The sequence below is a fragment of the Argentina silus genome (assembly GCF_951799395.1).
Source record: "Argentina silus genome assembly, chromosome: 22".
Classification (NCBI taxonomy): Eukaryota; Metazoa; Chordata; class Actinopteri; order Argentiniformes; family Argentinidae; genus Argentina; species Argentina silus.
This window is the reverse complement of record NC_139676.1, coordinates 6,526,858-6,539,357: the sequence shown is the minus strand read 5'-3', so window position 1 is coordinate 6,539,357 and position 12,500 is coordinate 6,526,858. Positions and strand designations below refer to the sequence as shown.

Below are 12,500 nucleotides of genomic sequence, written 5' to 3'. Positions count from 1 at the left end.
CATGCTGCTGGTCAGAGAGGAGCCCAGAGGGTCAGACGACTTTTTATGTCTCTCCTTCTGCCTCATCTTGTCCTTGTGACTCTGAAGGGAGAGAGGCTTAGCATCAAATACACACACACACACACACACACACACACACACGCACGCGCACGCACATAAACACTCACTCACACACACACACACACACACACACACACACACACACACACACACACACACACACACACACACACACACACACACACAGACAGACAGACAGACTGATTGAACCCACCCCCCAACCACTCACCTTCCTGGGCCGGTGGTGGTGGGAGCCGTGTTTGTCCTGCGCCGGGGAGGTAGAGCGCCCCCTGGAGTGGCCGAAGGAACTGCCAGTGTTGTCTCCACTTGAGCGCATCTTCTTCTGCTGTGGAACAACATACCGGACAGACAGTCAGTCATACAGACAAACACTCAGACAGACAGGCAGATAGTCAGATAGACAGATAGACAACCAGCCAGCCAGCCAGCCAGGCAGGCAGACAGACAGACAGGTTGACAGACTGACAGACAGACAGGCTGTTGAAAACTAACTTAAAAGCCTTCTGAACTGCACATTGGTCCCATGCAACTGTTACTGTTTCACCAGCCGGGTTCCTCTCTAGAGATGCGTGGGTGTGTGAGACGTATGACGAGGTGCTTTGGCCTGGATGCTACTACTGGAGGGCCAGAGGATGTGAGTGACCCTCCCTTTGGGAAGAGTTGGACCTTGATCGTGGATCAGGGTCGTGTGAGACTTTCTCATCTGGTGGGCCTAGCCCTCGGTGTGGGCCGAGGTCAGGCATAAACCGCCCCCCCGAGACGAAATACAATGATACCACACACACACACGCACACACGCAAACACACACACACACACACACACACACACACACAGACACACAGACACACACACATGCACGCACAGACACACACACAGGCAGACAGACACACACACACACACACACACACACACACACACACACACACACACACACACACACACACACGACGCTCACGTCCATCAGAGTTGAGTGTCTTACCATCTTGCTGTAATGGTGTTTGCAGTAGCCACAGTACTTCACATTGTCAGCCTCAGGCCCCTCCTCCTCACACAGCAGACCAGCCATCTGAGCACTGCACACACAGGGGGGGAGAGTCAGACACACACATACACACACACACACGCACACACAATGACGTGGAAGGCCTGCCTACAGCCCTGTCTGTTGCAGGTCATACACACACACACACACACACACACACACACACACACACACACACACACACACACACGCACACGCATACGCACACGCACACACACTCACCAGGTGACGTGGAAGGCCTGCCTACAGCCCTGTCTGTTGCAGGTCATACAGGCCCCACAGGCTGCCTTGCTCTCTCTCCCATGGTCCTCGCAGATGTAACACGTCTACAGTGAAGGAGGGAGGGAAGGAGGGAAGGAGGGAAGGAGGAAAGGAGGGAAGGAGGGAAAGGAGGGAAGGAGGGAAAGGAGGGAAAGGAGGGAAGGAGCGGCGGAAGAGAAAGATAAAAACGATGAATGATGACTTAACCCTATCTCCTCTTATCAACTTCAGATGTCATGTTCAGTTGAAATGGTTTACAGATGGACCAGGCTGAGCTCGGGGAGTAAATCTCACTGGCTGGAGAGGATGAGGGGACTATTAAAGCATAACTTCATTTTTCCCATCAGGGATTTTTCCCATTTATGTCCAGTAATGTGTTTTGAATTTCATGTGTGATGTGTGCTATGATCATGGACTATCTTTGAGGTGGAGCCAAAGACAAGTTCCCATCTTTGTGTTGGACAATAAAATGGTTTCTGAACAGTAAAGTTCTATTTAATTCCATAATCCCGCCTGGGTGATAGCATTCCTGTCAGCCTCACCATGTTCAACTCTCCCCTGTCACTGATAACAGCCTATTATGAAACATTCCACACACACACACACACACACACACACACACACACACACACACACACACACACACACACACACACGCAAGCAGGCACACACACACACACACACACAAACACACACACACACATTGTATAACTCTTCACACACACACACACACACACACACACACACACACACACACACACACACACACACACACACACACACACACACACGTTGTATAACTCTTCACACACACACACACACACACACACACACACACACACACACACACACACACACACACACACACACACACACACACACACACACACAGGGGGCTGTGCTGTGGGGGCACGAGAGGCCTAGCAACAGGTGCAGGACAAAGGAACAGCACACTCCTTACCTTCCTCCTCTATTCTCTCTCTCCCCCTCCCTTCTTCACTCACTCCCCTTCTCTCTCTCTCGCTCTCTCTACCCTATTTCTCTCCCCCTCCCTTCTTCACTCACCCCTTCTCTCTCTCTCCCCCTCCCTTCTCTCTCTATCCCTCTACCCCCCTCCTTCACTCACCCCCCTTCTCTCTCTCTACCCTATCTCTCTCCCCCTCGCTTCTCTCTCTATCCCTCTACCCCCCTCCTTCACTCACCCCCCTTCTCTCTCTCTACCCTATCTCTCTCCCCCTCCCTTCTTCACTCACCCCCTTCTCTCTCTCTCTCTACCCTAATTATCTCTGTACCCCTCCTTCACTCTCTCCACCCTTCCCTCTCCTCCTCCTCCTCTCTGCTCCTCCCCCCCCCATTCCTCCTCCCCTTCCTCCTTCAACTCTCTTCAGGTTGTGTTCCAACAGTATCCTCCCTCCCTCCTGCATGAGATGTCAGCCATATGTAGTTCTAAAGGCCAGGCCATGCCCCTGGCATCTGGATCAGGGGGGAGGCTGGTGGAGGTAGACATCTGAGGGACGGGCTCATTGTCATGCGTGGGATGGAATGAGGTGATACCTCCATTCCATCCCATGCATTACAATGAGCCCGTCCTCCGATGTCTACCTCCACCAGCCTCCCCCTGATCTCTGGATATATGACCGCACATTAAGGGAGGGTGGACACACTGTCCACTCAAACGCTCTCTCTCTCTCTCTCTCAAAGAAGAAGAAGAAGAATGTGGGTGGAGCAAATCTGGATGAATGGCTCTGACAGGACAGAGCTGCATGCAATTTACTGTAGCTGGCACTGTAATATGATACCAGGGCAGGCTCTCTCTCTGTCTCTCTCTCTCACACACACACACACACACACACACACACACACACACACTCACGGGCACACACGCTCACACACACACACACACACACACACATTATACCAAGCAGCTCAGTAGCTGGCCATTGACTCTAATAGATATGTAATCCTATCATATAAAAGCTTTCATTCAGAAGTCTGGCAGGCGGGCAGCGTATGGTACGTATTGATTTTTTCTTCTGAATGGGCATCACTCAAGGCAAGACTATTAAACCCTGAAAGCATGGAGACTGGATGATACACAGAGGTGGCATACAGCAGACATACAGGAATAGAGAGAGAGAGAGAGAGAGAGAAGGGGGTGAGTGAAGGAGGGAGGGCCAGAGAGAGAATGGAGGAGGAAGGGAGAGAGAGACACAGGCAGACAGACAGACAGACAGACAGACACATAGACAGACAGATAGATAGACAGATAGATAGATAGATAGATAGATAGATAGATAGATAGATAGATAGATAGATAGATAGATAGATAGATAGATAGATAGATAGATAGATAGATAGATACCTTGATGTATCTCTCGTGGGGGACGTATTGCAGGACTATAGGTTCCATGGTGAGAACATTGGCAAACTGCACCTCAGGGATATAGAGAGCACAGACCACGTGGGCCCAACCTGCAGAAACACCAGGGTGTGATAGTATCAGAACACACGCATGCACGCACGCACGCACGCACGCACGCACTCACACACACACACACACACACACACACACACACACACACACACACACACACACACACACACACACACACACACACACCAAACATCAAACACATTCAGGAGCTCAATAAAAGGGGGAGAGAAAGTTTGTGGGCTAAAAATGGAGGGGAGAGGACATTGTCCAGTGCTTCACCTCCACTGTCTGTCCTCTTGAGGGCGCCATCTTTGTGAGGGCACAGCTCACATCTCTGTGGGGGGTGAGAGAGATTATACCTTATACAACAAGCCATCTCAGTAACAAGACTACACTGTTATTACTATACCAAGTAAAGTGATTCCACACACACACACACACACACACACACACACACACACACACACACAGACGCACGCACGCACGCACGCACGCACGCACGCACGCACGCACGCACGCACGCACGCACGCACGCACGCACGCACGCACGCACGCACGCACGCACACACACACACACACACACACACACACACACACACACACACAATAGGTTATATTCCTCAGACCCTTTACTTATGATAAAGTCACAGCCTCTTCAGTTTAGATGCTTGTGTAGGTCTAATCAGAGGGCAACGCAGGCAGAGGGCAGCGTGGACTGGTTTAATCAGAGGGCGATGCAGAGCTCCTACAATCTCGTTTGAAGCTGCCTAATCCTATCAGATCTAAACAAGTGTCTAGTGTCCAGGAGGAAAAATTGGAGGACGGGCTCACTGTAATGCATGGAATGAAATGAGGAATGGTGTACACACATGTTTGATACCATTCCTCATTCCATCCCATGCATTACAATAAGCCCGTCCTCTGATTTCTACCTCCACCGGCCTCCCCTGTTGTAGTGTGTAGTGTCTAGGGTGTAGTATCTAGTGTCTAGGGTGTAGTGTATAGTGTCTAGGGTGTAGTGTTTAGTGTGTAGTGTGTAGTGTCTAGGGTGTAGTGTCTAGTGTCTAGTGTCTAGTGTCTAATGCCTAGTGTGTAGTGTCTAGTGTGTAGTGTCTAGTGTGTAGTGTCTAGTGTGTAGTGTGTAGTGTGCAGTGTCTAGTGTCTAGTGTCAAGGGGTCATTCGTACTCACCACGCGAGCAGCTCTCTCCTGAGATTCACACTTCCTACAGAACCACGGCCCCGTCGGCACCTGGACGATACCGTAACACGCTGTGACATCACAAACACAGGTACGTTTAGAAACAACAGGTAGGACAGTGATCACAACAACATTCCCCTATTCAGGTTTTTTTACATTAGGTTGCCTAGCGCAGTGTTTCTCTACTTCTTTTGGGCCCCATGGACCGTCAAACTATGAGTCCTTCCTCGTTGGAGGACCGCCTACATCAATCTGTGTCAGTCAACCATCTCAGGGTCAGCAACATCCTACTGACCGGGGGTTGAGCTGGTCCCTCCAGATGTCTTTGTGCTGTCAGCCAAGTCCTACTGTCGTTGTCATGCTAAACAGTTTGTCATGACAACTAGTAACGACACAGTCATAGAAGTTGGCCAATAGCACGGGCAGATCTGGGACGACCAGAGATAGGAATCAGGTGGGGTTATGAGAACAAACTGTCCTTTTAAACAATGAGCTAGGATGTCAGGCTGGGTAGGACAGTTCTGGAACTGGGAGGTACAAGTATGATGTGGAAAAGTCCACGTGAGGCTTCGTTCGAGCTCTTCCACTGAATGCCAAATGTGACCAAACAAAACGATTTTACTTTGGATGGAAAACATTCCACTTCGATATTCAGCACAATCACCTTATGTCAGTAATATGAAAGTGAAGTTTTGGACATGTAATATAACATACATAATATAACATGACACAATGGCCCAAAACACAAATCAGATTCAGGTCAACTTCATTAAGAAAGTAGAAGCCTGAATGCAAGTCATTACTTTGCATCTGCTAAATCTGCTAATGTGTAACAGCTGTGCATCCGTTTATGATTAATAGGGCTGTATAATTTGATAGTGTAAATTGGATAATCCCACATTTCCTTTTTTCACAGTTTCCCCCAAAAGGATTCAGGCCAAATATGCAGATGTGAGGGTGTGTTCACAACTCCTGAGTGGCCTTTGAAGATGAATCTATTCTTAAAAGTACAGTAACACAAGCGACGATTCATATTTGACTATTATCGAAACCATATTGCGCATGAACATATTGACCGGATACATTATTGCGCTGCGAAGAGACAAACGATGTCAACAAAGCATGTGGATACATCGTAGAGGAACACAATGTATCCTAGAAAGGCCCAAAAGGCCAGCTAGTCTGAATCTGTAATAGTAGACAATACTAACGCTGCGTAACTTTGTATCGAATAGCCTGTAGCCACACAACCGAACCGCAATAGTCGGGCGCCATAATCTTAGCTTCATGTCATTTCCATATTGCTCTCTCTAAACATCACTCACACCACCAGCGCATGCTGTTGAAGGAAATAACACCCCCTCCCACATAAACATACACACACACACACACACACACACACACACACACACACACACACACACGCTCACATACACACGTAGGCTACGAGCCGAGCGCACCCACCACCACCACCACCACCATCACCATCACCACCCCCCATCCTTCTCAAAGCGGTAATTACATAGTAATAGGACAAGCTAGTTAGTGTAGTTACCTTGGTGCACGGCAACGCTACAGCCGTGTCCATCACAGTACACCAGCGGGTTCTCAGCCCAGCCTCGCTCATCGGAACACACGCAGCAACCTCCAACCATTTCCCTCATACTGTTCCCATAGGCTATGTTACAACGGTTCCGCGACGATCCAACCGTCAAGTCGTCCCCGACTTCTTTAACCGTGTATCAAACATGGTAGTCGGTAGTCGTGCCGCGGTGTAACCCAGAATGAAATCTCAGCGTGGGTTCGGGTAGGCTACGGCGAGTTTTCCGTGATGTCCTCCCGTCCCCCGTCGAACCGATGCAGTGCGCATGCCCAAATCTGCCGAATCAGTCACACTCTCTTCTGTGTGTGAGCCCGAGGATGACAACATTTCTATTGCTCAAAGTGTTGTCTAGTCAGTTTTTCATGATTAACGACTGTACTTACAGCCCCTTCATAGGCTTCATCTCAAAGCCATACAGTTCATCTCGGACTTCTCGATGTATCTGTCGATAGTCAATGATATAATAGCGAAGATAAAAACCAAGGTCTGGGTGAATGAATGCGTCCTCTGAACCTGGGTGTGCATAGAGGCACTTTAAATCCATAGCGCCATCTTTTGGAATCCCTTCATAAAGCAGAAATGTTCAGTAGCCAACATACTGTAGGCATATACTGTAACCTAAGCAACCACAGCATTTCCATAACAATCATTACCATAATTCAGCCATTGGTATAACCCAATAACAACCTTGTACTGACTTGCAGCAGTGACTACATATGAGTGACATATTCATATTCAAGGCTTTGAATAGGCCTAAAGGTTATATCAAGTGTATTAAGTGTCTTGATAGTGATTATTATTGCTTTAAACGTTGTTGTTTCTACTGAAAAATAATAAAAAATAATAAAATAATTAGAGGGACATTCTTAAATTTAAGAAGTGCTCTTGTCCAGCAGTCACACTGATTCAGATTTAAATGTATAATTCCTATCTGACTCTTACATTATGACCATGCCAATCTTAGGAAGTACAAAGACATCTCTGGGGTGCGAAAGTTAGACCCTGGTCCGGCCAGTAGATGGCGCTGTATACCTTCTCCCTTTGATCACTGCAGAGCGTTGCCCCGAAACACGTTTTATGACCTGTGTCTGTGTCTGAATTGTTCCTGGGTGAATTGTTTTACGAGTGGAAGAAGCAGACAGGGGACTTCACAAGGACCCTTGTGGGTAGACAGAGACGTTTAGACAAAAGGGTTGGGTTGTCACACAAGACAAGGTTACAATGACATGAACAACCCCCAAACCTTTCCCCACTTTAATTCTCTCTCTCTAATAATCGTCGGTTTGGAGTGTTTTGGGCATATTTTCAGAATTAATGGGATTCTATGGTGTCCAGAATATGACTACTCTGTATCTAAGGAAGCAAAAGAAATTGACAGGACACACACACACACACACACACACACACACACACACACACACACACACACACACACACACACACAAATTCAACCATCTGTTAACCAAATAAAGTGATGTTACCAAAATGTGTCAAAATATAGTGAGCTCATTGAATATTGCCCATCATGCCATGAATACAGCCTGCTTTTCAAACATCACTACTCTTCAGACTTCCTGCCCTACCCTGCAGAGAAAGAGACAGAGAGAGAGAGAGAAAAGGGAACTAGTGCTGATGGAGAGAACTGATAAAGATTGTGGCAGAGGAGGAAGGCAGCTGGATGAAACAGAGGATGACACCCTGTTCCTCTCTTCTTCTCTTCCTCTCTTCTTCTCTTCCTCTCTTCTTGTCTGAGGCCAGCTAGGCGTGACATGGTGTGACTACAACCCTGCTGACACAAGGCATCCACTCACTGCCAGATGTAGATCAAATACTTGAAAGTATTTGTGTGGGCATTTACCATGTTGAGTGTGTGTATGTGTGTGTGTGTGTGTATATATGTCTTATGTGTGTGCAGTATAGTATATGTGTATATGTGTCTGTGTGTATCAGTGTCTGTGTGTGTGTATCTGCATTCGTGTGTGTGTGTGTGTGTCTGTGTTTGTGTGTGTGTATCTGTGTTCATGTGTGTGTGTGTGTGTGTGTGTGTGTGTGTGTGTGTCTGTATTTGTGTGTGTGTGTGTGTGTGTGTATGTGTGTTCATGTGTGCACGCGTGCATGTATGTGTGCAGCCGGAGGAGGTTGAGGATCACACCCTGTCCTGTTCTCTGCTGAGGGCAGAGAGGCGTGACTGTGACTGTGTATCAGCACTGACACATGGGTGGCAGCACTCCGCCCACAGCCAGACACACTGGCTCATCAACTCCCTTACTACCACGCTCTGAGGCATGGCCACTTCAGTCTATGCTCAGTTACTTGTCACATTGAGGTAGTGCGTGTTGGTAGAAATCCAATGAGTCCGTCCTCCGATGTCTGCCTCCCCCTTAGTGTGTCGTTGGCTCTCTCCCAAGGAACTTCTGGTTCGGGCTCAACCGTCTAGGTAGCCTCCAGCTTGTTAAACATAAGGTTGTTGGGTGGATGGGACGACTGACTTTGTTAAAATGCACTTGTAATGGCCTGTTTTAACCACCAGAGGGGGTTCGCCTGGCGAATGAAACGTATGGCTGCAAACGCAGCCACTAGCAGCAGCATCCGGGTTGGACAATGTGATCCATGATGAAACATAATCCCATGATGAAATTGGAATTAAAAAAAACAAAAAAATAACATTCTGCCCAAAATCAAAGGCGAGCTTGTTTGAGTACATGCTTACCCACACTAGGCACACAAATATTTCTCTGTCAATCAATCAATCTTTGACGCTGTCCATTGATGACTGTAAAGTAGGATGTGTTTATTTGGGCTATATCACTTTCATAGGAAGAAAACCTATACCGCAGCACATTTTGATAACATTTTATTTGTCTGGGAGTGCTAGATAAATCAAATGATAAAGTCTATCAATGTCTATCTCTATTAATGAATACCTTGAATGAATTCATGAATTAATGACTTTATTTAATATATTTAAAAGACATATAGAGTTGCCTCAGCCAATTGAGCAAAACTATACACATACAAAATGATAGAGGATTTAAAACACAATAAAGTCTACTGACTTATTTCCTTCGTGGTCTACATGGAAATAATCTACATGGAACTACAGTATATTATAATTTGTCTCTTCCTCTTTCAAGACAGAAATGATTCACTAATGAGTTCACAGAACAGCATCTCCTTCTAGGAAAGCTACATAAAATAGATAATCCAGGAAACCCAGAGTATCTTCACTAAAAAGATGAATACAGTGAAAGGACTGAAGGACTGAAATGCCTCACCAACACCTCATCACGTGTGAATGAAACAGCTTTATAAATTCTTGGAGTGGCAGATTATAAAGATTACAAATTATAACATCTAATATCAATCCATAAGGCTCCGTATTGCTAAATGGTATGATATATTTGGGCTGTATCTCCCTTCAAGAATGTTGCACCCCAGTATTCATAGAACAGTTCATACAACTCAACTTCTGGGAGCGATACAGTAGACAGATATATAATCCAGGAAACTGTTGTATCTATCAAACTCATCTCTCTCTGAGCTGAGAGAGGGGCTGTGTTGGTGCTGGTGTGAAGTAGTGATGATGCCTTTGAAGGTGTAAACTGCACTTCACTAACCACAGAGCTAAAACAAGACCATGTGACTTTAGAGATCATAAAGGGGTTGTTGTTTCTTCACACAAGTGGCTGTCTTTTTCTGTGTGAAGCTTTTGTTCAGCAGCCTTCTCTTTTACAAGATACAGTCAGCACTGGGCCAAAATAACTGGTATCTCTTTATTTTCACACCTCGATGTAGCCGACAGGGTTAGGGTTAGGGTAAAATGTACAGCAGAGTGAACAAGAACAGGAACTTGCTGCTGGGTTGTCCTGAGGACATTTTGATCAGGGGAGGCTGGTGGTGGTAGAAATTGGAGGATGGGCTCATTGTAACGCATGGAACGATATTCCTCATTCGTTGAGCCTGTCCTCCAATTTCTACCTCCACCAGATCCACTGATTTGGATACAGTATATACAGTATTCTTCGTGCACTGAATATGAAGGCAGCAGTTGGCTTAACAGCAAATATTAACATTGACAGTGAAACATCTGTTGAACGCCATATAATCAGGAATATTAACAATATTGACATTTACACATATGTTGAATATAATTGACAAAAGTAGAAACACAAATCTAACAAATGTTCTTCTGAGGCTCAACCTCCCTGAGAAACTGCTCTTTCTATATAAAAGTCATTCATAGAAACACACATTGTTTAATGGTTATCCTAAAAGAAAATATCTTAATGTATTATTTTACATAAAATGTCTCCTTGAAAGTCCAGGCAGGGTTATGCTCTACCAATACATGCTACAGTACCTCTCCTGAAATGCTACATTTCAGTGTGTGTGGTAACACTGGCGTTGATTACTGTAAAACTATTTAATTTGAAAGGTTCCTGAGATTCTACTTGTACGTGCGTGTGTGTGTTCACAATGTATGTAATTGAGTATACATTATCAGTGTGTGTGTGTGTGTGTGTGTGTGTGTGTGTGTGTGTGTGTATGTGTATCTCTGCTACTTCAGCTCCGGGCGGTGCTCCCCGCGGGCGATGTGCGAGGAGAACTCGTAGCAGTCCCGGCTCCGATGACCACACACGTTGCACTCCATTGGGTCGCGGAAGCCATGGCAACCCATGTGGATAGTGAACATGACATAGTCCAGGAAGAACACGCGACAGTGACCGCAGGGGTACACCGCCCCTGACCCCACCCCCACACCCACCCCGGTCTCCCCCTCCCCCCTCACCACCCTCAGGGCCTCCGGGGGGGGCATGGGCAGCGGGTGACTCTGGCTGTGGGGGTGCGGGAGGCCGTTGTGGGGACTAGGTCCCCCCAGAAGGTGACCCAGGCTGTAGAGAGGCTGGGAGAGCTGGGGGTTCTCAGCGTGGTGTGAGTCCAGGCTGGAGTACCCCTGGCTGGGCCGGGAGAGGTGGTGGTGGTGGGAGAGGCCTGCGGATGCATGGTCCAGTTTGTGGCCGTTGGTGAGAGACAGGGGGGTGAGGGGGATGGGATAGGGCCTGTGAGAGGAGGGAGGGTCGGGGGCCAGGCCCGTGTTGAGGGGGTGATGGTGGGGGTCCGAGCCTGGGGAGGTCAGGGTGGTGTCCATGGTATCAGTGCGGTGAATCAGTTCCTTGTTGAAGCTCAGGTCCAGACAGACACCGTTGTCACCTGTAACACACACACGCACACACGCACACAAACACACCCACACACACGGACATGCGGACATACACACACATGAACACGCACGCGGACACACACACATGCACAAACGCACACACACACACACACACACACACAGAAAGAGAGAGGTTAACCCTCAGGACTGAGCAGGAGGAAGACAGGAAGCACTAACCACACTTCCTGTTCCACAGAACCAGATGTGCATTACACAGCGAGGAGGAGGGTGAGAGACACAGAGATAGAGAGAGAGAGAGATAGAGAGAGAGAGAGAGAGACAGAGACACAGAGAGAGAGAGAGAGAGAGAGAGAGAGAGAGAGAGAGAGAGAGAGAGAGACCTCAGTACTCAGTACCAACCACCGCTCCTCACCAACAGATAGACACCTGGACCAAACTCAGACACAACAGAGCCGTGTTTCCCCCTGCCATGGAATCTGTTCTGCCCTGCCTAAAACATTCTGGCTGACATAGAACTCAATAGAAAATGTTGGTCACGGCAGCCCCTGGAGGTGGATTTCGGGGGGGCTTCTGTGCCCTGCCTAAGAAACAACCTATGGTAAACACTGCGACAGAGTACGGGGGCTGTACGGTGGGCTCTAGACAGCAGCCCACACTATAGCCAAGCTCAGGGGAGGCTGGTGGAGGTAGAAATTGG

At 47.6% G+C, this 12,500-nt stretch overlaps 2 protein-coding genes across 3 annotated transcripts in view; both read right to left on the bottom strand.

The window, feature by feature from the left end:
* LOC310821492 (protein AF-17-like) overlaps window positions 1-6,800 on the bottom strand; it is a 20,246-nt gene extending 13,446 nt beyond the window's left edge. Inside the window, exons 1-8 of the mRNA XM_083693567.1 lie at window positions 6,574-6,800; window positions 5,010-5,089; window positions 4,099-4,153; window positions 3,748-3,857; window positions 1,347-1,450; window positions 1,062-1,155; window positions 290-406; window positions 1-81 (exon numbers count right to left, since the gene is read on the bottom strand). The exon at window positions 1-81 is cut by the window's left edge and continues 6 nt beyond it. Of these exons, the coding sequence (XP_083549693.1) occupies window positions 1-81; window positions 290-406; window positions 1,062-1,155; window positions 1,347-1,450; window positions 3,748-3,857; window positions 4,099-4,153; window positions 5,010-5,089; window positions 6,574-6,682 (750 nt within the window). The 5' untranslated portion in view covers window positions 6,683-6,800. The remainder of the gene's footprint in view (window positions 82-289; window positions 407-1,061; window positions 1,156-1,346; window positions 1,451-3,747; window positions 3,858-4,098; window positions 4,154-5,009; window positions 5,090-6,573) is intronic.
* Window positions 6,801-10,048: 3,248 nt separating this feature from the next.
* LOC310821860 (zinc finger protein Aiolos-like) overlaps window positions 10,049-12,500 on the bottom strand; it is a 14,530-nt gene continuing 12,078 nt past the window's right edge. For both annotated transcript variants that reach the window (XM_083694121.1, XM_083694122.1), the window contains exon 8: window positions 10,049-11,832. In XM_083694121.1, the coding sequence (XP_083550247.1) occupies window positions 11,180-11,832 (653 nt within the window). In that variant the 3' untranslated portion in view covers window positions 10,049-11,179. The remainder of the gene's footprint in view (window positions 11,833-12,500) is intronic.